The following is a 27,827-nucleotide window of genomic DNA, read 5'->3' on the forward strand; positions in this document are numbered from 1 at the left end:
GAAAATAGCCGATCTACGAGCTCCGCATTGTGAGCTTGTAGATCTGCTATTTTCAAAAGAATTTTATACATTTGAAAACGTGAAATGGGACATTCTGCATAATGAGTACTTTTACTTTTGGTACTTTACGTACATTTTGATTCCAATACTTTTGTGCTTTTACTCAAGCACATTTTGAATTCCGGACTTTTACTTGTAACAGAGTATTTCTATACTGCAGTATTGATCCTTTACTTGAGTCAAAAAATATAGTACTTTTCCCACCACTGCTTAAACCTGTCATTCTATACCTCATGAATTGCAAGGACCCCTCAAGTTTGATATTCATTATTCAAACCACCTTTCCCAATCTACACTGTAAAATCTACAACGTAAAAAAAATGGAACCAAATGGACCCGTAATCGGACCCCACGTTGCCAAACAGTGACCTAAAAACCCTCTTTACTTCCCTTTAAAGGTCTTTCAAGTCATCCAGGTCTGTTTACGTTAGGTTGCCATGGCTACTCAATATGTAAGATATCATGGACATGGTCGACCCGGGACTCCATATTTGGGCATGGATGACTCACCCAAATATGGAGTCCCCCAGGAGTCTACACACGGTCCCCCTCCTGTTTTCTCTCTACACCAAATCTCTTCTGCTATTGTGAAGCTACTCGTTTACCCTGTATCTCTACTTTTAACTGCTGTGCTGCTTCTGGCAACTGAATGTCCTCCACGGGATCAATAAAAGGGCCATCTATCTATCGAGATCAGCTATTTTCGCCAAATGATCGCTCCAGAATAAGGACAAATACATGTCTAAAACACGTTTTCTAAATCCTAACAGTATGTTGCTATATCAGTGGTGCTCCAAACTTTTTCCTTGTCAAGGACCCCCAAAATGATATGTATTTGGCGGCCGCGGACCCCCATCTCAATATTTTGTTCCAGGGACCCCCAGAAGCAAAGATTGCAGTTAAAAATGTTTGCTTTAAAAATATATATATATTCAAAAATAAAGTACAAATCATTAAAAAATATATATATATATATATATATTCAAAGATTTGCACACATTTTCACGATTTTTCTAAAATAGCAAATCTACAAGCTCATAGCGCGGCACTCTGTGCCGCGCTATGAGCTTGTAGATATGCTATTTTTGAAGTATAAAATAATGGTTAAAGTGGTTACACACAGATGCGTTCCCGGTCTCAATGGTATCAAAAGGTAATCATTGCACAAGGTTTTTTAACATGGGGGGGGAAGACATTATAATGGTGGCCATTATTATACCTGCGGTCGTACCCGGGTCCGTAGGGGTACTGCTGTCTCTGACCCAGCTGCATGGTGGCCATGGGGCCCGGCGGGCCTCTGTTGTACTGCTCCCCCATCCCACTGTTGGGACCGGGGCCCGGACCACCCGGAGACATGAACTGCTCCCCAGCTTAAATAAATAAATAAAAAAACACAGGAAAAAAATAAGACAATATTAGCATTTGTCAATCTCTTAATTTGGCATCGACTAGCAGACATGGCAACCTGTTATTATCGTCTCTGTCCAGTCGGAAACCGTTACTTTTCCGGGTTCAAATTCAAAAGGATCAAAAGTAGCAGATCTACAAGCTTGTAGATCTGCTACTTTTGATGCTTTGGTGTGACGCTGTAGTATGATCAAGTAGTGCGTTCATTTACGGGAAAAAAAAGAGTTAGAATATGGAGATAAGAGGTTTCTAGGCCAACAGCAACGATAGAATGGTTTGATTTACACATTCAAAACACGTACATGCCACTCGACTGCACGCTGGCAGTTTACAATAAAAAGATAACTGAATTACAGTGCAGAATACATGCTTAAAACGTGCTTGTGCGTGCGTACACACACACACACACACACACACACACACACACACACACACACACAGGCAGCTACACACAAACAGCACCTCAAAGTGTGCTATGATTAATGTACATACTTTGATATTGTTCTTTACCTTTTTCCTATTACTGTTGCTATTCTTATATTATATATATTTCTTTGTTATTGTTGTTATTGCTGCTACAATGCCAAGGAACCAAAACCAAATAACCCATAACCCAATAATCTTGTGGACTTGCATAACAAGACGTAACGAACATATGACGGTAGAAAGCATGTAGTGTCTATTGAGTAATCTAAATTGGAGGGTACATGTTATTGTAGCACAGAGTCGTTCTTCCACCTTGTCCTTGTTCCTTCTCATTGCTCTGATTGGCTCTGATCAAATTCAGTCTGACATGTCCCGTCCTTATAGCTCTGAGCTTTTCAAGGTGCTCTGGCTATGTGGAAGCAGCACCCACCAGGATAGCCATTGGTTCCGTAAAGGTGACTCTCCACCAAACAGATTACTTCAGACTACAACAGACTACGACAGGCTGGCAGTCTGTTGGCTAAAGTTTGCATTTAGTTGTCAGCTGACGTTAATGAGGACACATTTTTAGAGGCAGTGTTGCCATATTTTGTGAGAAAAATAAACAACCAGCGTCTAGGAAAACAAGCCCAAAAGAAGCAACTTAGGCCACATGAGCATTTTAAACCTATCGGCTATTTGAAAATAACAGATCTACAAGCTCGGCTATTTTCAAAAACTCTTGCAATAAAATGTGGAATATCTTTGAAATATTTGAACACAAATGTACAAAACATTTTCATGAAAATATTTGAGAAACAAGCCTCAATAAGCAACTACACTTTAGAAACAAGCCCAAAAAAACGCAACCCGCAACAACCAATTTTTTACAAGCAACTTTACAGGAAAAAAAACCCAAAGTCGCTTATAATAAGCCGACATGGTAACACTAATTACAGGGGCTAGGGAAGGGGCAACAACCGTTTCTCTACTCGTGCTTTGAATCACTTCACTACCCCACAGCTCTACCGGTCGGGACACGACCGAACCTGCTCTGTCGCTGATCGTCAGGAGCAGAGTTATAAAGTAACTAAGTCTATTTAGCTACTCAAGTACTGTACTTGAGTACAATTTTGAGGTATTTTTACTTTACTTGAGTATTTCCAATTTTCAATACTTTTACTTCTACTCCACTACATCTCAGAGGCAAATATTGTATTTTTACTCCACTACAATTATTTGAAAACTTTAGATACTAGTTACTTTGCAGATATAAATTATTATATTATAAAACATACATTAACCACTTCAGCCCTATTTTGTACATAGGCTATTTGAAAATAGCCAATCTATAAGCTCACAACACGTCGCGAAGCGACGCGTTGCGAGCTTGTCGATCGGCTATTTTCAAACATTTTAGTACTTTTACTTTTGGTACTTTAAGTATATTTTGATGCCAATACTTTTGTACTTTTACTCAAGTATCATTTTGAACACAGGCCTTTTACTTGTAACAGAGTATTTTTTATGTTATGGTATTGCTACTTTTACTTAAGCAAAATGTCCGAGTACTTCTTCCACCACTGGTCAGGAGATGCTTTCCAACGCCTTCGCAGACACCGTTTGGCTCACCTTTCCTCATGCCACCGAAGGGGTCTTTGCTGGGCTCGTAGGGCCCCATGCGGCCCATCATGTCGGGACCGCCCATGCCGGGCTGGAAGCCCCCCTGGGAGTTGGGCGTCATGGCGTTCCTCCTGGAGAACGCGGGGTCTCCGCCGTCAGCGAAGGGGTCCTGCAGATTCACACTACTCCTAGACCCCCCCAACACAGGACACGAGTTAGGACACATTATAACCGACCATAACCACTTGACCTGTAACAGGTTCCATTTACAGTAACTGTTCTTTCTTATTTTACTTGTCTAGTATGTTGAAATTGTATAAATGTTATTATTTTTGTTTTGTTTCTGGTACCCCCACCTCCTCCAAAACACAAGGCACTCAGTTAAGTAATTTGTAAAGTAATGTGGTGGCTAAAATGCTGTTGGGTGTATGTACACCAAGATCATATTCACATGTACATACGCTGATGTTCTCTTTTTATGCTCTTTTTGCACTCTCTTTACCCTTTTATTATTATCATTACCCATGCTGCTGCATTGTCTGAAGGAGTTTTTACTCTTATGTACCTGTACAAAAGATGTAACAATAAAGCACAACCTTGAACCTTGTATTTTCCCTCAAAGAACCACAATGGAAATAAGCTCTCAAGCTTTTCTTTTGTATTTTATCCTTTTGACAGATACTGTATGTACAAATACAGTATATGGTCATGGAAATGCCTCTCCCCCCCACCCCCCGATCAATGGAGAATATCGTACTTGTAAACAAAATAAAATAAATATCCATTATTGCACAAACGTTTCGGCAATGAACGTTTTGGGACAGAAACGTTTGGGTGTTAATATATACTTTTACTGGATTGTTGTCCATGTTTGGGGGATTCAGCATCCATAATGATCTAAACATTAGTATAGGCTCTATGCACAACAGCTTCTTCCTAACTTCCTTCACAGGTGTTACCAATGATACTAATTAAGACTCTGTTCCATTTAAGGCAGGTACAGACTGCAGGACCTTTAAGTGGTCGGGGGGTCATCTGATCTTTAAGCATTACACACTGCAGGAGTTTATTTCTTGAAATCGGCTGTCATATATCGTTGTGGTTTTCACACTATAGATTGATCCCCGACCAGGGATTACACACTGTAGGATAGTTCACTAGGATGCTATCTCCAGAGTCAGACCCAATACATACATTTGTGTTTATTCCAATTCATTTTAATCGACGTATCCCGTGATATGCCTCTCTCCCTCTCCCTCTCCCTCTCCCCCTCCCCCTCTCTCTCCCTCTCTCTCTCGCACGTCAAGTGCGCTGAAGTCAGTGACAGCGTTGCCATGTCCGCTTATTATAAGCGACTTTGGGGTTGTTTTTCTGTAAAGTTGCTTGAAAGTGTAGTTGCTTTTTTGGCCTTGTTTCCTAATATTGTTTGAACCAGTTGTTCTCAAACATTTTCATGGCAAGGACCCCCAAATTAATAATAATAATTAATTGTCCGCAGAGGCGCAGGCCTCCCCCTTCTGAAAATATGTTGTGCCATAGACCCCCATACAAGATCTGTGTGGATTTGGAAAATATCCCCCCCCCCCCCCCCCCGAAATTTCTTCTTTAAAAATAGCCTATCTACAACGTGAGCTTGTAGATCGTCTATTTTCAAGTATCCAATGTATTTGTATATAGGCTTAAAGTGCTCATAGTTGTTGGGCTTGTTTTCACAAACCTGGTTGCTTATTTCTCTCGCAAAATCTGGCAACACTCACAGACAGTCAGACAACGACTCACACACACACACACACACACACATCGCTCGCTCTCTGTGTCTTTCTCTCTCTCTATCTCTGTGCAATAGTCTCAAATAAACAGCCCCCTTCGAGCATGCTCGCTCACTCTCATTCTGTTTTATAATAATGTTTAACTTAATACAGGACTGGACGGTAACTATGAGGGGGATCTGTTTGTTGTGGTCAGGTGCTGTAATGTCATGTGCTCTCATTGGCTGTAGCGTTCATCTCTTTGCAAGGTGGTCGCAGCACCTTTCATACTGTACGATATTGTCTGCTGTCCTGTCTGGGACAGAGCTGAATATCTAACATGGTAGTTATCTGAAAACGGTCGGAAAGCCGTCGCAGAGCGGATAATCGCGGCCACATCGTCTCGCGGAACCTTTCACACAGAGCGAGCATTAGCTCGCCGATCAAAGGCCGATCTGTGTCAGATCGGGAGGTTTTGTCGGCGAGCGCCAAAAAATGTCCGCGACAGCAATATCGGACCAAATCTCCTGCAGTGTGTACCTGCCCTTAGTGTAGCACAGTGGTTTTCAAACGTTTTTAATGTCAAGGACCCCCATAACTCTGAAAGTGTAAATGTGTACACTCTCAAGAGTTACACAACTGTAAGGTGCAATTTGGAACCCTCTCAAGGAACCATGAGGGTCCCTGGACCACACTTTGAGACCCACTGGTGAAGAAGAGTAGCACTCTGACTCTGTTTGACCAGAATGGAACAGAGCCTTAATTAGTATAATTGGTAAGACCTGTGAAGGAAGTATGGAAGAGGCCCAATTTCTTTCCAATATGGCTGCTGTGCATAGAGCCTATTGAGCATGTTGGGGGGGGGGGTACTTCCAGAAGGTCTGTGGGTCATACCTGACGCCGGGCATGGGGGTCATCTGGCCGTGAGGCGTGGTGGCCGGGGTGGGGGGCTTCAGGTCTCCCCCCTCGGCCATGGAGCTACTGGTGGACTGAGGAGTCTGGGGGCCTTGGAGAGACCCCGAACCCGCTGGAAGACACACACACACATTTTAACAATGTATTCACGTCCACATAAAAGGAGAGCACACAAGGACACAGATATTAAAGATAAAGTTGAGGTTACGTTCACAAAATCATGTTATATGTCTTCATGATACAATAAGCATGTCACTCAGTACTCTATGGTCTATCTAAGTAACAGCGGCACACACACACACACACACACACACACACACACATACACACATACACACACACACACACACACACGCTAAATTTAGAAACCATGGACGGGAGAATAAAAAGGAATTGGACAAAAAAGAAAAGATAAATCCAAAGAATTCCACACCGCATATTGTCTGTCAGGCAGAAACCTTGTATCTCCAACATTTGATGTTTTTTTTGTGTAAATCTAGTAGGGACTAGAGTGACATGCAAAAGCAGCAAATATAATTGCCGATTTACAAGCTCCCAAAGCTTGTAAATCTGCTGTTTCTTTAAACATTTTGAAAGTGAAGGCGGTTAAGTGTGTCTATGTTTTTTTTTATAAATATCGAACCGATGGAAAAGCATTAACAAGAGTGTGTGATTAAAACAAATAACTACATTGGAAAATAACATGTTTTTTTATATACAAGGTTTCCACCCGACAGACAGCCAAGGAAAAAAACGCAACACGCGGTGTTTTCCCACACTCCAGGGGAGCGCATGGAAAGGGGAAAAAAACGTTGAGTTCACACAGAGGCGACATAGCCTTGGAGTTGGATAGGCCCTGAACACCGCTGGGGGCTCTCTGCCGTCGGCCAGAAACCTCGCATCACCATCAACTATTTACGATTTTTTAGTAAATCAACGCCCTACTTCACCGTGCAAGAGTACCGCACAAAAGTAGTGAAAATAGCGCGCGATGCTGCTGCATTGTCTGAAGGCGTTGCGTTGCGAGCTTGTAGATCGCCTATTTTCACTCTTTTTTTTATGTTTAATTTTTTTTTTTAAGGAACGGTTTTGGACATACAAGCTTTCCACCCGACAGTCTATTGGAATGAACCCACGCTGCTTTTTTGGCAATCCTAAAAAAAAACATTAAGACATTCCGGCGCGCTGAGCGCAGTTTTTGTGTGTGTGTGTGTGTGTGTGTGTGTGTGTGTGTGTGTGTGTGTCTGGCTGGCTCAGCTTTTCAGCAGCACAGCCAGCCAGCGTGGAATCCTTCAGCTCAACGCACAGCATGCCAAACTGACACCCCTCCACCCTCACCCCACCCTCCCCCCAATTCCTCTTACCCCACACCACCACCTCCACCACCCCGTACCCCCACCCACCCACCACCGCCAGCCCTAAGTCACTGAGAAAACAATGATCTAAACATCCTGGGCTGTGACAAGATTACTGAGAGAGAGAGAGAGATCAAGACAAATAGGACAGGAAGAGAGAGAGAGAGGGCAGAGAGAGAGAGAGAGGGCACAGAGAGAGAGGGCACAGAGAGAGAGAGAGAGAGAGAGAGAGAGAGAGAGAGAGAGAGAGAGAGAGAGAGAGAGAGAGAGAGAGAGAGAGAGAGAGAGAGAGAGAGAGAGAGAGAGAGAGAGAGAGAGAGAGAGAGAGAGAGAGAGAGAGAGAGAGAGTGTCTGATGTCTTGTTTGGGTGGTGTCTTTGTGTGCGTGCAGTGGTGGAAAAAATACTAAAATGTTTTACCTAAGTAATAGTACCAATACTGCAATGCAAAGTAAAAGTCCAGAGTTCAAAATGTACTTGAGTAAAAGTACATAAGTATTGGCATCAAAATGTACTTAAACTACCAAAAGTAAAAGTTGAAAATAACAGATCTACAAGCTCACAACGCGTTGTGAGCTTGTAGATCGGCTATTTTCAAATTGCCAAAGTTTAAATAGGGCTGAAGTAGTTTTGTAATAATAATCAAAATCTACAAAGTAACTAGTAACTAAAGTTAAATTTCAAATAAATGTAGTGGAGTAAAAGTAAAATATTTGCCTCTGAGATGTAGTGCAGTAGAAGTAAAAGTATTGCAAATTAGAAATACTCCAGTAAAGTAAAAGTACCTCAAAATTTTACTTAAGTACAGTACTTGAGTACATGTACTTAGTTACTTTCCACCACTGGGTGTGTGTGTGCGCGTCTCATCCTTTAACCTGGGACTCAGGAGGTTGTCACTGCTATTAGCACATTAGCAACGCCACCGGTTGCCACGACGACGCAACACAGCAGCGGGTTCACATGACTCACCAGTTCCATTCATTAAAAAACTGGCACACACACACACACACGCTGCCGGGGGGTCACCGGGAGGTCACACTTATTCACATCTTCTCACATCACCCGCTCGCGGCTCTCACACACACACGCTCGCGTGCACACTGCACACACACACTATCAGGCTACCCCCCATCCTGCTCCCTTTGGGCAGGGATTTCCCTCAAATACAGATGAAGAGAGAGAGAGAGAGAGGGGGGAGGATGGAGCGTGTGACTTGCACGCACACACACACACACACACACACACACACACACACACACACACACACACACACACACACACACACACACACACACACACACACACACACACACACACACACGCACGCACACAGGCCTCTCTTCCTGCACATCCATCATTTCCTGGCTCTAATCTCCAGGGAGCGTTGCCGTATGTTTGTAGCCCAGGGCCACACATCACACACCAGCCACATCCAACCATCCACCCACCCACCCACCCACCCATCCTCACACACACACACACACCACGACCAACATCCACCCGTCAGTGTTCATTTTGTTGACTAAAACCATGAAGAAAAATGTTCGTCGACTAACTTCTTTTCCATGACGAAAACTAAATAAAAACAAATCTATGATGACTAAAACTATGTCTAAATATTAGGGGTGTGTCGATATATCGTCCCGCGATATATCACGATACGTTTTCGTGACGATATGTATCGGTTTGCGTTTTTTTTTTTGCAATAATAATAATGCAAAAACAGAAGTATTTGTTTGCATTTGCTCCCCCCCCCCATATATTTTCATGATAAAAAAGTGCCATATATCGTATCGTATCGATATCGTGAGCCCAATATTGTGTATCGTATCGTGAAATTAGTTTATCGGCACACCCCTACTAAATATATTGACAATTTCATCAACAAATAAAAACTAGACTAACATGTTAGGGAGGGACTAGTGGAGAAGAGATCCAGTAGAACTAAAAGACAAGTTTTGACATTTGGCATTTAGGCTTAGTTGCGCTCGGGTGTTGCTCTCCGGAAATAGCCGACTTACAAGCTCACAACTAGGGATGCCAGAAACTGATATAAACTCAATATCGAATATGCTACTGCCCTGGCGACGATTTGTCTGACTATTCGGCCCTCAGCCAGGCTTGGTTTTTACGACGTAAACCAAGCCTTCCTGAGATGACACCATCACCTGCCCAGCCTACCCCCCACCCACTCCCCCCCGTCCGATTTCGTCGACTACCTTTTGTCACTGACGAAAACTAAATAAAAACTAAGCTACGATGACAATAACTAAGACTAAGTACATTGACAATTTCGTCAACACAATTAAAAACTAGACTAAAATGTTAGTGAGGGACTAGTGGAGAAGAGATCCAGTAGAACTAAAAGACAGTGTGGTTGCGCTCGAGTGTTGCGCTCTGAAAATAGCAGATCTACAAGCTCACAACATGTCGTGCTGCGACACGCTGTGGGCTTGTAGATCTGCTATTTTCAGCATGCAACAAAGTGTACAAATCTGCCATAACCATTACGACACCATCAAGGCCCGCCAAGACACATTTTAGTCTAATAAATCAACTGTAGATTTAGTCGACTATAATCTTATGACATTCAGTCAACTAAAACTAGACAAAAACTAAATGGAATTGTATTGAAAAGTCTATGACTAAAACTAAATCTAAATGTGCTGTCTAAATCAACAGTGGGTCTGAGGCCAGAGCATGAGACCGCTGCAGGCTGCTCCTGGCATCAAAGCCAAGCAGCCGGTGATATGACTCTCCAAAACAAACACCCCCTCCGGAGGGGACTCACCACCAGCCCCCTCAGGAACCCCCCTCCACCTCTGACACACTGACACACACTCCCAGCTGACACAACAACCACAACACACTTGTGGCCCGACGGGCATTTCGTAAGAATGTTTTGTCCCCGTGAACCAACATTTCAAAAGATCAACAACACTGATGTGTGTGTGTGTGTGTGTGTGTGTGTGTGTGTGTATATATATATATATATATATATATATATATATATATATATATCGTCTCTGTTGGGTGGGAAACCTCATATGTCCAAAACTGTTTTTTTTTTGTAAGACAAAATTCTTTGGGGGGCTTTTATGGCCTTTTTATTTATAGTTGCACAGTAGAGACAGACAGGAAACGGGAAGAGAGAGATGGAAAGAGACATGCAGCAAAGTTCGTCGGGAACGGGACTCAAATTCACGAAGCGCTGTCAGGCCTAGGTGCCCGGACCGCTACGCCAGCCATCCGGGCCAACTGTTAAGGTCCTTACACACCGGGGCGATTTTTTCATGCGAATAATACCTTTTTTTAAAAAACCTTATAAAGTCAATGCAAGCGTAGTAGCGTACATGGCGCGTAAAAGTGAAAAGGCGAAGCGAAAAAGCGTCTTTTAATTATTCGGAACGAGTCCGAATTTTGCATATATTCGCATATTCGGCGGTGTGTAACCGCCTTTACTTTTAATGCCCTACTTTTCAAATTCAAAAGTAGCAGATCCACAAACTCGACACGCGGCGTGAGGTCTGCTACTTTTTGATGCTTTCGTGTGACGCTGTAGTATGATAAAGTAGGGCTTTTGAAAGAAAGCGGTTTCTGCCCGACACCAGTATATAAATATAACGGCGTCCCGCGGGCGTCAACATGAAAACAGGGGACCGCTTGACGCCGGTCAGGGAAAGGACAAGTCCGCAGGTTGGGAAACACTGCTGATTTACAGCGAAACGTTTCGCCCACGAGAGAGAGGGCCAAAACAGCTGGGATTTACGGGGGATGGCGGCTCATACGTGAAGATGACAGACCGGCGACGGGAGATTGCCTTTTAACATCACAATTAATAGGATACAATAAAAATACGCAGGTTTATAGGCAGATTATATGGAGCAGGGAGAGAGAGAGAGCGGAGGAGGTGATGAAGCACACGGCAGCACCCAAGGGAGACAGAGATGGACCCAAAACGGTGAAATAATATACTTTCATTCATTCTGTTTGAATTGGATGTGTAAGGTTCCATGTCCACGGAAAGTGTTCGTTTTTTTTGTGGAGGAGTGCTTTGGATATCGTTTGTCGGGCACCTCTTATCTCCATATTTCAATTTTTATTTTGTGAATTAACGGCCTACTTGATCATACTACAACGTCGCACAAAAAGCATCAAACGTAGCAGATCTACAAGCTCAAAACGTGGCGCTAAGCGACGTGGTTTCGAGCTCCAGCATGCCAGCCCAAACAAAGATGGCCATTGAAGTAGAAAGCGACCACACTTGTCGTCGATGTAAGCATAACCTCTTGGATCCCTTTACAGCAGTGGTTTTCAACCCGTTTCATATCAAGGTGCATTATTTATTCGGCATTTGAGCCGCAGACCACCGTTTGATGAGATTTAGACTCTCAGACCCAAGACTTTGAATATTGTGTTGTCGTTGGATGAGAATTTGTCCACAATTCCATGCTGTATTGATGTTGGTTCCATGTAGGAGAGACAACAGGCAAACGTTGATCAAAATAGCAATTCTTCTACATTCTCTAATTGTGTGGACTTCTTGTAAATTAAGAAATGCAGATTTTTAACAATAATTTAACTCTTGAGAGCGTAAAATGAAACCAAATGGACCCGTAAGGGTCCATTTGGTTTCATTGTACGCTCTCAAGAGTTAAAGATCTATATAAGGGTCCATTTCGTTACCAACTCTCCATCATTTAGCTGGGTTTGCAGAAATTTACTGGCAGCAAAAAAAAAAAAAAAACATGTTTCGTAGACTCCACTCACCTGGGCTTGGAGGCTGGACCTTGGGCGTGTTCTTCTTGTTGGCGTCCGTGTTGAAGAAGTCCGGGGGCGGGTCCTCGCCCCGCTCGATCTTGCACTCGAAGGCGTACAGACATTGGATGTACTGCTTCTTCAGGGAGCTGGCGGCGCTGCTAGACGTGCCCACGTTCAGGTTGGTGGACAGCTCTCTCCACTTCTTGTTTTTGTTTACCTGGGCGGGGGCGGACCAAAGTGAAGGAAGCAGAATGTGAAATAAGTTATAATGAAGAATAAAGGCGGTTACACACCGGCGAATATGCGAATATACGCAAAATTCAGACTCGTTCCGAATAATTAAAAGACGCTTTTTTCGCTCCGCGAAACTGGTGTGTAAGCTTGCATTGACTTTATAAGGTTTTTAAAAAAAACGTATTATTCGCATGAAGAAAATCGCCCCGGTGTGTAAGGACCTTAAGTCTTAAATAGCTCTATGTCCCATTAAGACTCGGGAACGCATCAGTGTCATTTTAGATTTGAGCAATAAAAAAAAAAGTTTTCAGTCATTTGCTACTGTATTGAAAAGAGGACAAGAGAAAACACAGTATTGTAAAAAAAAACACAATAATAATAATAATACTGGATTTGTGTAAGACAAATTGTAATAAAAAATATTTTTCAGTCATTTGCTACTGTATTGAAAAGAGGATAAGAGAACTTTTGTAAAATTTTGTTTATTTATTGTAAAAAAAAATACTGGATTTGTGCAAGATAATTAACCCATTAACTGCCAGAGGTATTTTCATATTTTTCTAGCCAGTGCCAGAGTTTTTCATTGAAAAAAAAAAAGTACTCAGGAGCCGAGATACAGCATTTTTAAGTTTTAAGTTAACAAGGAAGTGGATAGGAGTCTAGATCTTCGAAAAATCATATCTCCTTGGTCTTTGGGTCAAATTGGAAAAAATAAATAAAATAAAAATTAGTTCACGTAGATCTACGCGATTGGCACGTGGCGGCTTTAAATAGGTTCGCGTAGATCTACGTGATTGGCAGTGAATCAGTTAATAATTAAAAAGATTTTTCTGTCATGTATGGAAAATAATGTTGTGTTTAAAAAATCTTGAAAAATCGTATCGTGATTCAAATCGTATCGTGAGTTGAGTGAATCGTTACATGCCTAATCAAAAACATCAAATATAAACCGATATATTGGCCAAATCGATATATATCGGTTGGCTCTAGAAAAAAAACATAGGATGTTCCCACAGACCTGTGTGAGGCCGCCGATCTCTTTGACGGACACGTAGAGCCTGAAGAGGTCGAGGGGCTTGCGGCCCACGGCCGGCAAGTTGTTCATGCCCATGGCCTTCTCCTCGGCGAAGGCCAGGAAGCGGTCTACCCACATCTTCCTCTCCGGCTCCGGGCCCAGCTCGTACAGCCGCGTGATCTTCTCGTTGGTGGTGGTGGACGAGCTCGACTTCTGAGGGGGGGAGGGGTCCGAAGATTAAGAGCAGTGGTTCTGAGAGACATCTGACTGCGATGTCTTTCCATATCAATGCTGTTATCTATTAGCAGTGGTTCTCAAAGTGGGGTTCCGGGGACCGCTAAGGGTTCCTTGAGGGAGTTCCCGGGGGGTCCCCAGCTAAATTAGTTAGCGTTAGTGTCACAATTATTTGAACCCCTTTATCCATATTTCATACGTTGGCTATTCAAAAATGGCAGATACACAAGCTCACGGCGCGTCACTTCGTGCGAGCTTGTACATCTGCTATTTTTGATTTTTTTTTATGTTGAATAATTTGGAATTTCTTAACACAAATCTTCTCTGCTGGGGAAGAGAAGGTGGAATTCCCATTTCCTGTTCCGGGGTCAAGTTTCTCAAAGCTTCATTTTGATTGGTTCAGCAGCAGATTTGAACCGTCTGTTTTCAAGTTCAAATCTGCAGCTGAGTCAATCGAATGAAGCTATGAAAAACCTCCCCTGGAACATGGAAAATAACTATTTCAAGGATGTCCATAACAAATGGAATTTGACCTGTAAGAGTCCATTTGGAACCCCCTCAAGGAACCATGAGGGTCCCTGGACCACACTTTGAGAACCATTGGAATAGAGATTGAAAACTTGGGACCAAAAGCGATAAGGAAACCTCGACCCTTCAAACTAGTTCTTATCGTGTTTTCACTGTACCTTTTTTGTCTGTACCTTTTTGGCCTCAGGTTTAGGAGTACAGTCCACCTTGTTGTTCATCTTCTGGGCGGGGGCCATCTTGTCCATGCCGAACTCCGGACTGGGAGACATGCCTGCCGGAGGTGCCGAGCAAAGAGGCGGGGTTTAAACGTGCACAAACACCATATCGGTACGCGTCAACTGAAACTAAATGGGCAGCATGCGCTTATGAGGCCATATTTATGAAAAGGTGTTTCTCAAAACATTACCCAGTGACAGCAACAATTATATATTATTTTAATTCATCGTATATTTATTGCTATGATGGTATTAAAAGATGGCTGTCAGTTACAACAGCGGATATTTACACCTGACTAATTAAAAGATAGGGTAAGTGATATGTTTTGGTTAAAACAAAACAGTTGTTTTTGTTAAAATGTTAAAGGTCTATATCGTGATAGTAATCATTGCTATAGGGGTCTCCCTGACTCTCCAACTCATTAATAAACATAAAATGCATTTGCAGATTGGTTGCCAATTTGAGCGAATTGGTATGGTACAGTAGCTAACATTGGTATGTTAGCTCCATACCTGGGGTGTTATTTATTTGGTATGTTAGCTCCATACCTGGGGTGTTATTTATTTGGTATGTTAGCTCCATACCTGGGTTGTTATTTATTTGGTATGTTAGCTCCATACCTGGGGTGTTATTTATTTGTTATGTTAGCTCCATACCTGGGGTGTTATTTATTTGTTATGTTAGCTCCATACCTGGGGTGTTATTTATTTGTTATGTTAGCTCCATACCTGGGGTGTCATTTATTTGGTATGTTAGCTCCATACCTGGGGTGTCATTTATTTGGTATATTAGCTCCATAGGTGGGCGCTGTAACTCACCTGGGGTGTTATTTGGTATGTTAGCCCCCATGGGGAAGGGTCCGGGTCCGGGCCCGGGTGCTCCCTGGTTCATCATGCCCTGCATGCTGTTCATGCCCGGCCCGTACGGAGAGCCTCCTCCCATCCCATGGGACATGTTGGGGTAGCCCGGCGGCCTGGACAACGACAAACAAACCATCATCAATGTCGCAATATGGGCTTTCACTCAATATATATCGACATTCAAATATCACAAAAAAAATCTGTAAGTTACCAAAATGAATGGTTCTATTTGGACACTATCAGAGTGTTACGGGGTACCGTGGCCTAATTGCACATGTCCTTGAAATTAAGAAGTTTGGGAACCACTGTCCTGGTATATTATACTACTAGTAGGGATGCACGATATTGACATTTTGGCCGATATCCGATATGATGAACGATTGACCACTTACACCCTATGCTTAGTTGACTGGAGTCCCTCAGTGTTCTGTACTAGGCTCCCCCTCCTGTTTTCACTCTATGCTGCGTTCACACGGGCAGATACAAAGATACAAAAATACGCCACATATTTGTCGCTCTGTCACTTTGTATCCGTGTTGCTCAACACGGTCGTTGACGTCATCAAGCGTGCATCCGTGGAGCTACAGTTGTAGTTTTGTATCTTTGTGTCTGGAAGTTGAACCCAGCTCAACTTCAATTTGTATCTTTGTATCTTTTGTAGCAGCTACAAACGTAAGATGTTGCTTTTTTCACAAAAACATGTAGTAATCCTGGTCGCTATAACGCCTCCCCATGACAGCCGGGGAGGGCCTGATGGAGGGGAAGGGAACTGGTTGGAATAACGTGTTCCTTCCACGCGCTACATCCTACCGGGGAAACTCTCCCCTGTCAGGTGACAAGAAGGTCAGTTGGCTCTCACGCATTGAAGGAGGCATGAGCTCGGCCCTGGCCTCCCTAGGCTGGTGAGGGGAGTGTAGCGTCCAGGATCACTTAGAAAATTGGCACCGGGTGAAAAACAAGGGTTACAAAATCGCGGGATAAAAATTTAAGAGTAAAAATATATATATATAAAAAAAATTGTATCTTCATGTCTCTGGCTTCCATTGATAATTAATGGTAGACTGTATCTTTGCATCTGCCCGTGTGAACGCAGCATGAGTATCTTCACCAAAAACAGCTGATCTACAAGCCCACGATGTGTCACGACGCAGCGCTGTTTGTTGTGAGGCTATTTTCGCCAAATGTTTGCGCCCCCTCCCCCAGAGTAGGCAGTCTAGGGTTCAAGTGGGCTAATTGTGCATCCTTATCATGTACATCACACCAGACACACAACTAGCTTCTACAGACAAGAAACACACGTTGTGTTAGCATTAAAAACAGAAAACCGTGTGGGGAAATTTGTCTCCAGTTCTCAGAGGCTTTTTGCCATTTTTAAAAAAGGCCTCCCTTTCACACTTCTGTTGTGTTCCGTTCATTGGCCACACGGCTTCAAATTCCACACAGGGAGGATGAGTCCCGTCCTCCCCAATATGTTTCCACACACTGCCAAGCACAAGCTGAACAAGTGGCTTCCAAAGCCCATGTGAGTCACTCGTCTAAAGAGCTTGTTTTTCTCTCTATCGCTCTTCTTTAACACATCTCTCACTCTCTCTCCCTCCCTCTATCTCTCGCTCTCTCTCAATCTCCCTCAAGTTTTCCACTTTCAATATCCCCCAGTCAGTAATGTGTCGCGCGTTCGGGCGACAAAACAGACCATGACGCAGCCCGCCTACGCGAGGCAGACGAGCATTTTTCAGGGTCACACACACACACACACACACACACACAAACACACACACACACACACACACACACACACAACCTCACGCTTGTTATTCCACAATGAAATGAAAGCAGAACTCTCCAGACTCCAGAGAGTCTTAACTCCATTCTGTGAGGCGACCGTGGGTGAATGACCCTTGACGCGTAACGGCTCCCCGGTGTCTTGTTGAGACCCTGACAGAGGTGGCTGGCTGGCTGGCTGTTCGGTTAGGGATGGGGGGGAGGATCCTAAAACGGACTCGGTTCCAATGTTTTTGACACCCGGAGTCTAGCGGGTCCGTGAAGTGAAGTCATGCGTCACGTATGGATGGAGGGGGGGGTCGAGAAATCGGAATCGGACGGAATCGATTCCGAAGTTATTGAGCATTTTCATGGCCAGTTTTGCCTACATTGTATTTGGCCACAGACCCCATCTGAAAATATATTCTGTGCCGGGGACCCCGGAAGTGCATTAATTCACAATTATTAAAAATGTTCAAGATTTTTCTAAAATGTAAAAAAAATAGCAGCTGTACAAGCTGGCATGTGCAGAATTATGTTTAAAGGGATAGTTCACCCTCAAAAAATATTTTTTTCTATCGAGACGGACCCCATGGAGACTTGTTTTTGTCGCATTACTAAGCCAATAATTTGATGACCAGCGGACCGGTAGGCAGCGATTCCGGTAGGAGACACAAAGGAGACTCTTTGTGTCTCCTACCAGAACCGCTGCCGGTCATCAAATTATTGGCTTCAAATAACTGTAGCCGAGTAAAAAGTACAACATTTGTCTCTGCGATGTGGTAAAGTAGATATAAAAGGTACCGAAAAAAAGTAAACCAAAAAGTGCAGTACTCGAGTAAATGTACTTTACACCACTGGGCGGGGCCACCCACCTGGTGTGTATGGAGTTGGAGGGTCCGTGGTGCATGGGGGGGCCTCCTTCCTTCCGGTTCATGCCCGGAGGCGGGCACATGCCCGACGCCACCTGAGGCGGCATGCCCGCCATGTTGGGTCCCCCCATGCCGGGGCCGAAGGGCCCCCGAGGGGCCATCTGTCCCGGGCCCATCCTGCCGGGGGGCATGCCCCCGTACGGAGCCCCCCCGCCGCCTCCGCCGCCCTGACCGGGCATCCCGGGGTTCATGGAGCCCGCCATGCCCGGCCCGCCGCTATAGTTGGCGTTGGGGGGCATGCCGCTGTAGCCCGCCTGTCTGGGGTAACCTGCGGGGACGAGATAGGAGATACGAAAGAAACAAGTTAGTCCAGGGGGTCTTCAATGTTTTTTTAACCCATTAAGACCGGAGGCGATTTTTAGCTATAACCATTATTTTATTCTTATTCAAAATAGCAGATACACAAGCTTGGAGATCTGCTATTTCTTTGGAAAATCGTGAAACATTTTTAACTCAAATCTTTGCTTCTGGGAATTCTATAAATGTCTTCTACATCCTAACATTTTTATTTTATTTTTTTACTTATGTGGCTACAATATCAGTGGTTCTCAAACTTTTGTCCAAAATGATATGCATTTGTCCACAGACTCTCCCATCTCAAAATATTTTGTTCCAGGGACCTCCAGAAGCAAAGATTTGAATAAAAAAATGTATATTATATTCAAAGATTTGCACACATTTTCACGTTTTTTTCTTATTTTTTTCAAAATAGCAGATCTACAAGCTCATAGCGCGGCACTAGCTTGTAGATCTACTATTTAGCCAAAGAAATCTAAAGTGACACAGAAGCGTTCCCGGATTGAAAGGGTTAAATTGTGTTGCAGATTAAACTATTTCATAGATAGCTTCAAAGATGTGTTTGACAGCACTATCATCAGTGTTGTAGTTTTACAGTAGAGTAGAGTTACACATTTTAGTTATTTCAGCTCCAGACAGAAAAAAAAGAGAGAAATCCGGTGTCTCCCCGGGACTCAAACTAACAAAAATAGATGAATCACTTAAAAAGGAACACTTCATTTTCAACCCCATCTTCATATAATTGGTCCTCACTAATGTTCATTATAAGATGGCACCATTTCTGTCTACTTACTGTGTCTCAGAGGAGCTCTGTGGACAGTTCAGATTTGTATTAATGCAAGAACAATGGCTTCTATTTCAGCATGCTAACTTTCCAGGAAGAGAAAAGGCTGTAGTTTCTTTTGTTTTGGAATCCCCACTGATGATGTGATTGGTAGGCAGGTTTCTGAACTATCCACAGCCCTCCAATGAGACGCAGAGTGAGTAGACAGAAATGGAGCCATCTTATAATGAACATTAGTGAGGACCAATTATATGATAAGGTTAAAAATGGGTGAAACGCTCCTTTAAGCCACATTTCAAAAATAGTGAAAGCAGGAGCTCTCAAAACTCACAACATATCGTGATGCGTTGTGAGCTTGCACATATACTGTTTTTCCTTTCTTTTCTTTCTGAAAATCTCTTTTTTTGTAGAAAAAGTACAAAAAAAATCACTTGACATGACAAAATGTGTTGGTAAACATTAGATCACACTTAAAATCACATCTTCGGTTTTAAAGGGATAGCTCACCCAAAAAAGTACTTATTTTCTATCAATTACACACCCCATGAAGCCTTGAATTCATGGAGATTTTTTTGTTTTTGTCGCATTCCTGAGACAATAATTTGATTACGAGCAGAAAGATGCTAATGTATCCGGTAGAGACTCAAAGTGTCTCCTACCGGAGACACCGCCGGTCATCAAATTATTGGCTTAGGAATGCGACAAAAAACTAAAATTCTCCATGAATTCAAGTCTCCATGGGGTGTGTAAATCGTAATTTTGGGGGTGAACTATCCCTTTAAAGTAGCAGATGAATGAACCCATAGTGGGTCTGCATTATCAGCCTCTTTTTATTTCAACTCAAAACGCAATTCAGTGTAGAAACTAAGTAATGTCACAGTTGCTACAGTCTTGGCACACACAATCAACACCACCAAATTGGATGAGGGTTTCAGCGCCCTGCTTCTAAATTTACCTACAGCACAGAGCTTCCTGTTCTGACAAGCAGTGGTGGGAAAAGTACTCAAATTGTTTACTTAAGTAAAAGTATCATTATTGCAATGTAGAAATACTTTGTTACAAGTTAAAGTCCGGAATTCAAAATGTACAGTAAAAAAGTACAAACGTTTTGGCATCAAATTGTACTTAAAAGTACCAAAAGTAAAAGTACTAGTTATGCCGAATGTCCCGTCTAAAATGTGTAAAAGGCTTTTGAAAATAGCAGATCTACAAGCTCACTGTGAGCTCACTGTGAGCTTGTAGATGGGCTATTTTCAAATAGCCAAAGTTTACATCGAAGTGGTTAATGTATGTTTTGTAATAATAATCAAAATATACTAAGTAACTAGTAACTAAAGTATTCAAATAATTGCAGTGGAGTAAAAGTACAATATTTGTCTCTGAGATGTAGTGGAGTAGAAGTAAAATTATAGGAAAATGGAAATGCTCCAGTAAAGTAAAAATTCCTCAAAATTGTACTTAAGTACAGTACTCAAGTACACGTACTTAGTTACTTTCCACCACTGCTGACAAGCATCCTAGCAAGGCTGGGTTTTTTGTCTGGGACCGCCATGTTGTTTGGCTCTGATGACTATTAGCGCCGACTGTCTTCAAAGCCCCGCGACACTCTCCTCGACTTCAACTTCAAAGTGAAAATCTTTCATAAATATACATAAAGAGAAGAAAAAAAGAGCTATCTTCAAAGCCTCTCTAAAATCTGGGCTAGCAGCGGAACTCTTGCCACCGTCACAGAACAACATCTGTTAATTCATTCAAAAGCAGAAATATATTTGTATAATTTCTAATGTTGACGACGAGAGCAGAGCGGAGCACGCTACGAATGTCTGGTTTATTTTATGGTGGATGTTGTTTTGTAGGGGAACTGTCTTTCAACTGCACCCGCTCCAGTGGTATAACAAACTAGTTACCAGAAAATGTTTTACTTAAGTAAAAGTGTCAATACTGCAATGCAGGAATACTCTGTGACAAGTAAAGGTCCGGTGTTCAAAATTCACTTGAGTAAAAGTATAGGCATCAAAATGTACTTAAAGTACCAAAAGTAAAAGTACTCATTATGCAGAATGTCCCATTTCATGGGTTTCAAATGTATAAAAAATCTTTTGAAAATAGCAGATCTACAAGCTCACAACGCGTCGCAAATAGCCAAAGTTTAAATAGGGCTGAAGGGGTTAATGTATGTTTTGTATTAATAATCCAAATCTACAAAGTAACTAGTAACTAAAGTTTTTTAAATAACTGTAGTGGAGTAAAAGTATAATATTTGCCTCTGAGATGTAGTGGAGTAGAAGTAAACGTGTACAAAATTGGAAATACTCCAGTAAAGTAAAAAATCCTCAAAATTGTACTTAAGTACAGTGCTTAAGTAATTTTACTGTATTTTCCACCACTGCTAGTTACTAAGGGATATATTACTGTATATATTATTACTTATTTTTAAGCATGCACCCTCTCGCTAAATTATGGGGTAGCTAAAATAATGTAGCATGTAACTACAGTAGTTATAGTTGATACCGAGTAATACGTTATGTAATATTATTACTTTCTAAAATGAGTAATAATAATATAATAATAGTCTTCCTGAGTAACTTCCCCGGCACTGAGCGGTTTTCCCTCTACACCACGTTTCCCTTCTCTCACCTTGTGGGCCGTACTGCGCCCCCTGGGGGCCATAGTTGCCCATGGAGTTGTTCTGAGGGTAGGGACCCATCCCAGCATGCATCTGGCCTCCCGAAGACTGGCGTGGAGATAAGGCGGAGCCAGGCTGACCCGGGGACCCGTAAGGTGGCATCTGGGGGTTCCGCATGTACACTGAGGGGAGCGGGGGGGACAAAGCAATTAGACAAGGGTACAACAGATAATAAAACATTCTGGATTGCAAATATATCTGGTTTTCAATGCTAGATATTTAACACTTCCTCACCATACTGCTACCGGTAAGGTCTGCTACCTGTAAGGTCAGCTTTTTAAGTCAATTTCCATATAATTCTATGAAAAAATAAAAGGATATTGTTGTGTAGATATGGACCAGTATTTACATTTCAAAAAGTTGTCCATTATCCGTTTTTGTCCTACATTTAAACATTATACATAGTAGTATAGACCTCAGGGGTCTATACTAGGCCCCCTCCCTTTCACCAATCTACACCTTATATCTTCACCGAAAATGTTTTTCAAACGAAAACGCTTGTGTCGGATATTTTCGGTGAAATGTTTGCCCCCAGAATAGGTACGCTATGGTTCATGTGGCTAAAAGACAAGCTGCTTAACCAAGTGCCCTGTCCTCTTTACTATTTGAGTATCTGAATATGTATTTCAATAAGAACAAACTTCTGCTTCAAAGTAACTGCCTAGAGAGGGAAGGTCACACACACACACACACACACACACACACACACACACACACACCTGGGAGTTGAACTTTGTCAACCCCCACTTTCCGAGCGCCAGGTTGTGCCCCTACCCTCCCCAACCATCTGTGGGAGCGTACTCACCCCTTTCCTGACCCATGGCTGATTGGTTCATGGACGAGTGCATGATGCCATCTGATTGGACGCTGGGCGGCCTGGGAGGCATCTGATTACCTGCGGACGATTAACACCAGGAATTTGTCACTATCCACCTAGAACCGGTTCTGAGCCTTTATCTTTTCCATTTCACGTTTTAATTCTGAACGCGACTGGATGCTCAGAGCATACATCTTATTGCTGTAAAGGATTACTTTTTTTGGGGTAAAAATAAGTGTTAAATAGCTGTGTGTGAGTGTTTGTTCAGTAACAGAGGTCTCATAAAGTCTCAGGTCAGGATACCAACCGATTCATCCAATCAGAAGAGAGAACTCATACAGGAAACAAGTGAAAACATCAGAAAGTAATGAAACAAAGAAATGAGCTGACACAATTGGAATCGGAACACTATAAAATTGAAGCTGATAAATGGGTACTCTCTCCTGAATTAATGAGATTGGTATCCCATCTGAACATTTATTTTATTTTTATTAAAAAGCTGAAGGAGAAGGAGAGAAAGAGAGAGACAGAAGAGGGATATACAAGCATACTGTATGCAAGTAATAACAATACTAGTAAATACAATAGTGTAAGATAGTCTGCTTGGCCGCCGTGGTGGCTTTAAAAAGTATTTCAAACCACAACTAAGTTTTTTGGTGAGAAGAGTCAGAAGAGTGAATGGTGATGGATTTATGCATCTTTTGTGCAACAGTGTCGCGCACCGAAAATAGCCGATCGACAAGCACACAATTAGGGTTGGCATCCGGAACCAACACTGAGGAACCAGAATCGGTTCCATCACATTTGCAAAAAAAAATTATCCCACGATATTGTAACCCATATTTTCACCCAGAGCCAATTGCCTACGTAATCCTGGGTGCTACTCTCCCTCTGCCAGCCTAGGGAGAGCCCAGAACTGAGCTCATGCCTCCTTCAATGCATGAGGAGCTGGCAAGCCGCTTCTTATCACCTTCCATCACATTCGGAACTGGTCACACTGTCAGAGCTGGTATGTGGACTTCACGTCCGCTATACAATTACAATACCTGTGGTTCTCAAACTTTGTAATTTCAAGGACCAAGGATAAAGTAATCAATCAATCCTGTTCGTTGCAATGCAGACGGTTCCTTCTTACCTGGCACGGCAGCTGGGGACAGGGGGCCCGTGCGGGAGGGGGGCCCCGTGACGCTGGCGGGGGAGCCCACGGGCGAGGGCGAGGGCCCGCCGCGGATGCCCGAAAGGTGGGGCGAGGTGTGCGGGGAGAAGGGCGACTGCGCAGGGTTGCTCTGCTCCCCTTGGCTGCTGGACACCCCCGAGGTGCTGACGCCCGGACTCAGGGCGCCCTCCGTGCCCGTGGGCAGGTCGTCGATGGAGCCGGACAGGTCCTGGAAAACACAGGAGAGAGAGACGGGTTAAGCACCAGGCACTCTAAGAACGTATAAATCAGTTGGTTCTCAAAATAATAGGCTCTATGCACAGCAGCCATATTGGAAATAAACTGGGCCTCTTCTTACTTCCTTCACAGGTGTTACCACTGATACTAATTAAGGCTCTGTTTCATTCTGGTCAAACAGAGTCAGGGTATTGTTGTCTCACCACTGTGCTACACGAAATGGAACAGAGCCTTCATTAGTATCATTTCCTTCCAATATGGCTGCTGTGCATAGAGCCTATTATGTCACCCGACAGAGAAGAAGTTGCATTGTTCACAACGCGTCATGATGTGGTAGATCGTCTCATTTCCAATAGATTAGGGCCGAAGTGTTTCAATTGTTCCTCATTTTGCTGGGAGGAGCCCCCAGGAAACCCTGTCGAGGACCCCTGGAGAAGCTCCGGCATAGATCTCACGGAAAGCGATACCCAGTTAACAGTGAGAGCATCGAGACGAAGGAGTCTCATCCCTGGGCGGAAAAAAAAGAAAGAAAAAGCGATCGGTTTCAAACGCGACGGGAACGAAGCGGTCTCCATCGCTCAGACAAGACAAAAGGCACCCTAAAGCGGGTCATCAATCCTGTGCGATTAACGCGGGACGCTTTGAGCGTACAGTGGAGGGGAGGGGGTGTGTGCATGCAGCGCCGCAGACCTCGGGATAAACAACAAACGGCCACGCCACCAGGCAGAGTCACATTAATAAGGTTGGTGTGTCATCCATCTCAGCAAGAGGCTCTCAGGGCTTTTCTCACACAGGCAGGCAGGCAGGACAGTGGTGGTTGGTGGCAGGATGAAAACGACACAAAAACTGTTGGCGTCTGGGGAGAGACCCGTTAAAAATATAATTGGCGGCGGGGCCCTCACGGGCGGCGAGCCGGTGCCATGTGGCGACCACGACGGTACCGAGCCGAGGAGAGGGCGTTTGCTTGTTGTTGGCCGTGCCAACGAGCAAGGCACCAAGACAGCCAGACAGACAGACATAAAGACAGTCGGAGAGGGAGAGCAGGCAGGAAACATCTACATATATACACAAAATGGTAACACATTGGTCGGTCCACATAGCGGCAGGTATGTGCATGAGATTAGACATGAGGTGCACATTCGTCACACTACAGTGTCACACAAAAGTAGCAAAAATGGCAGATCTACAAGTTCAAAGTGCGACGTGTTTCGACATCGTATGTCTTCTGTTTTTGTATTTAAATCCTGTTAAACCGAACAGTAAATTGGACATACTGTAAGAGGTTTTAACCAACCCGACAGCGACGCTTATCCACATGAAGGAACAGTATTTGGGAGGAAGGTAAAAAGTGTGTGTACACGCCGGGCCGCCAATCACGTGGTGCCCATGTGCTTGCATGCCTGCTCACTCAGCCATGCACGCTCAAACTGCCAATCACATCGCAGGAGAGAAGGAAGAGAGAGAAAAAAATGGAGGGAGGAGGAGGAGGATAAGGGGGGGGGAGGAGGAGGGGGGGCTCGTTGGAAGGTTGCCAACTATTTCCCATAGAAAATCTCACACTGGCAGGCAGGCAAGGCAAGGCAAGGCAGGGCTGGCTGCAGCCCCCCGAAAGCCGGCGCTTCTTTTTTTTTGCACTTGAAACGGCGCCCGTTGCTATTTTTGGGACATGACCTGATGGAGGAACCCCAGAGGGAGCGACAGGAGGAGAACGCTGATTCAGACAACCTCCCCATCCCCCCCCACCCCACCGCATCCATACACCCCTCCCCTCCTCCCCCTCATCTCCCCGTCGACTGGCAGCACAGAGCCCCGCCGACCTGCCCCCACACACACTCACACAGAGAGAGAGAGAGAGAGAGATGTGTGTCGCTATAGAAAACACGAGGGAACCAATCTTGGAGATGACTGGGGATGGGAGGGGCCACAGAGCACAGCGAGAGAGGAAAGCCAGTGAGTGACAGAGAGATAAATATACAGAGAGAGAGAGAGGCCACAGAGCACAGCGAGAGAGAGGGAGGGAGAGATAAAGAGAGACACACAGAGATAGGGGCAGAGAGAGAGAGAGAGACAGAGAGAGACATAGGCCACAGAACACAGCGAGAGAGAGAGGGAGAGAGAGAGATAAAGAAAGAGACACAGACTGAGACAGAGACAGAGACAGAGAGAGAGAGAGAGATAAACAGACACAGACAGAGACAGAAAGAAAGAGACACAGACAGAGACGGAGAGAGAGAAAAAGAGAGAAACATAGGCCACAGAACACAGAGAGACACTGACAGACAGAGAGACACTGACATACAGAAGACAGACAGACAGACAGACAGACAGACAGACAGACAGACGCCACAGAACACAGTGAGAGAGGGATAGAGAGACACAGAGAGAGACAGAGAGAGACACAGACAGACAGGGAGGAAGACAGACAGACAGACGGAGAGGAGAGGAAAAGGGATGATTTGGGGAAGGGAGAGCGCTGACCTGTTGGCTGAAAAAAAAAGAAAAGAAAAGCAAATTAAGTAAAAAGCATGGCGGCATTCCTTCTCAAACATCAACCATAGAAGCCAGCCAGCCAAAGCTAGCCAGCCAGCAGCCCCCGCCTGGTCAGCTGACCCCCCCCCCCCCGGGCAGCAGAGCACAGACATCACAAGACCAGTCATCTGATAGAAGGGTCGGCCCGCTCCGCTCCGAGGGCTGACCGCCACAATGAGCCTCTCTGCTTCGCCCTCGCGACGCACCATGCTTCACAGATCAGAGCGTGGCGGCCCTGTCTCAGACACACACACACACACACACACAGGCTAACCCCCCCCCCCTTACTCCCTGCCTCCCCGGGCCAGAGAACTGGACTGGGGGGGGGTCAAAGGTCAATCCCTGATTGGAGTTGATGCCCGGGAGTTCTCAACTCAGCAGGAGGTCAGCCCAGGAGAACCATTGCAATAGAACTCTATATACTGTACAGTATATAAGCAGTGGTGGAAAAAGCACTCACATTTTTTACTTAGGTAAAAGTATCAATACTGCAATGTAGAAATACTCTGTCCGGAATCCAAAATTTACTTGAGTAAAAGTACAAAAGTATTGGTTTCAAAATATACTTAAAATACAAAAGTAAAAATACCCATCATGCAGAATGTTGTAGATCGGCTATTTTCAAATGGCCAAAATGCATATACTGTAGGGCTGAAGTGGTTAATGTATATTTTGTAATAATAATCAAAATCTACAAAGTAACTTGTAACTAAAGTTTTCAAATAAGTGCAGTGAAGTAAAAACATAATATTTGCCACTGAGATGTAGTGGAGTAGAAGTAAAAGTATTGGAAATTGGAAATACTCCGGTAAAGTAAAAACACCTCAACATTGTACTTACTCAAGTACAGTACTTGAGTAAATGTACTCAAGTACTGTACTTAAGTACAATGTTACTTTCACCACTGGTTATAGGACTAAGAGTCTGAGACCAGAACCAGATGAAATAGTAAGGCTGGGCGATAGGACTCCGAATCCATGTCACAGTTGTTTCAAACGTTTCCATCGATTGCGTTTTTGTTGTAAAAAGGCTGTGTAACAGCAGATCTACAAGCTCATAAGGCGTCCCCAGCATTGTAAGCATAATACAGGGTTAAGTGGTTAATCAGACAAATCGATTTAGTTGATTATTAACTCATTGAGTGCCATTGACGTGTTTCATGTGTTTTACCGCTATGGCGCAACGTGCCAATGATGTGTTTGAAGTGTTTTTGAAAAAAATGTAAAAAAAAATTCATTCATGTCGGTTTGCTGATATATGGATTGTAGA

General features: G+C 43.7%; 1 protein-coding gene across 4 annotated transcripts in view; it reads right to left on the minus strand.

Moving 5' to 3' along the window:
* The window catches only part of arid1ab (AT-rich interactive domain 1Ab), a 113,219-nt gene that overhangs the window by 17,906 nt on the left and 67,486 nt on the right, over window positions 1–27,827 (minus strand). For all 4 annotated transcript variants that reach the window (XM_080442823.1, XM_080442822.1, XM_080442821.1 and 1 more), the window contains exons 5-15: window positions 23,772–24,021; window positions 22,625–22,714; window positions 21,771–21,941; window positions 17,996–18,320; window positions 15,318–15,472; window positions 14,442–14,554; window positions 13,525–13,734; window positions 12,282–12,489; window positions 6,138–6,270; window positions 3,505–3,683; window positions 1,280–1,430 (exon numbers count right to left, since the gene is read on the minus strand). In XM_080442823.1, coding sequence (XP_080298949.1) covers window positions 1,280–1,430; window positions 3,505–3,683; window positions 6,138–6,270; window positions 12,282–12,489; window positions 13,525–13,734; window positions 14,442–14,554; window positions 15,318–15,472; window positions 17,996–18,320; window positions 21,771–21,941; window positions 22,625–22,714; window positions 23,772–24,021 — 1,985 coding nt within the window. The remainder of the gene's footprint in view (window positions 1–1,279; window positions 1,431–3,504; window positions 3,684–6,137; window positions 6,271–12,281; window positions 12,490–13,524; window positions 13,735–14,441; window positions 14,555–15,317; window positions 15,473–17,995; window positions 18,321–21,770; window positions 21,942–22,624; window positions 22,715–23,771; window positions 24,022–27,827) is intronic.

The sequence above is a fragment of the Gymnoscopelus braueri genome, assembly GCF_963280865.1.
Source record: "Gymnoscopelus braueri genome assembly, chromosome: 11".
Lineage (NCBI taxonomy): Eukaryota > Metazoa > Chordata > Actinopteri > Myctophiformes > Myctophidae > Gymnoscopelus > Gymnoscopelus braueri.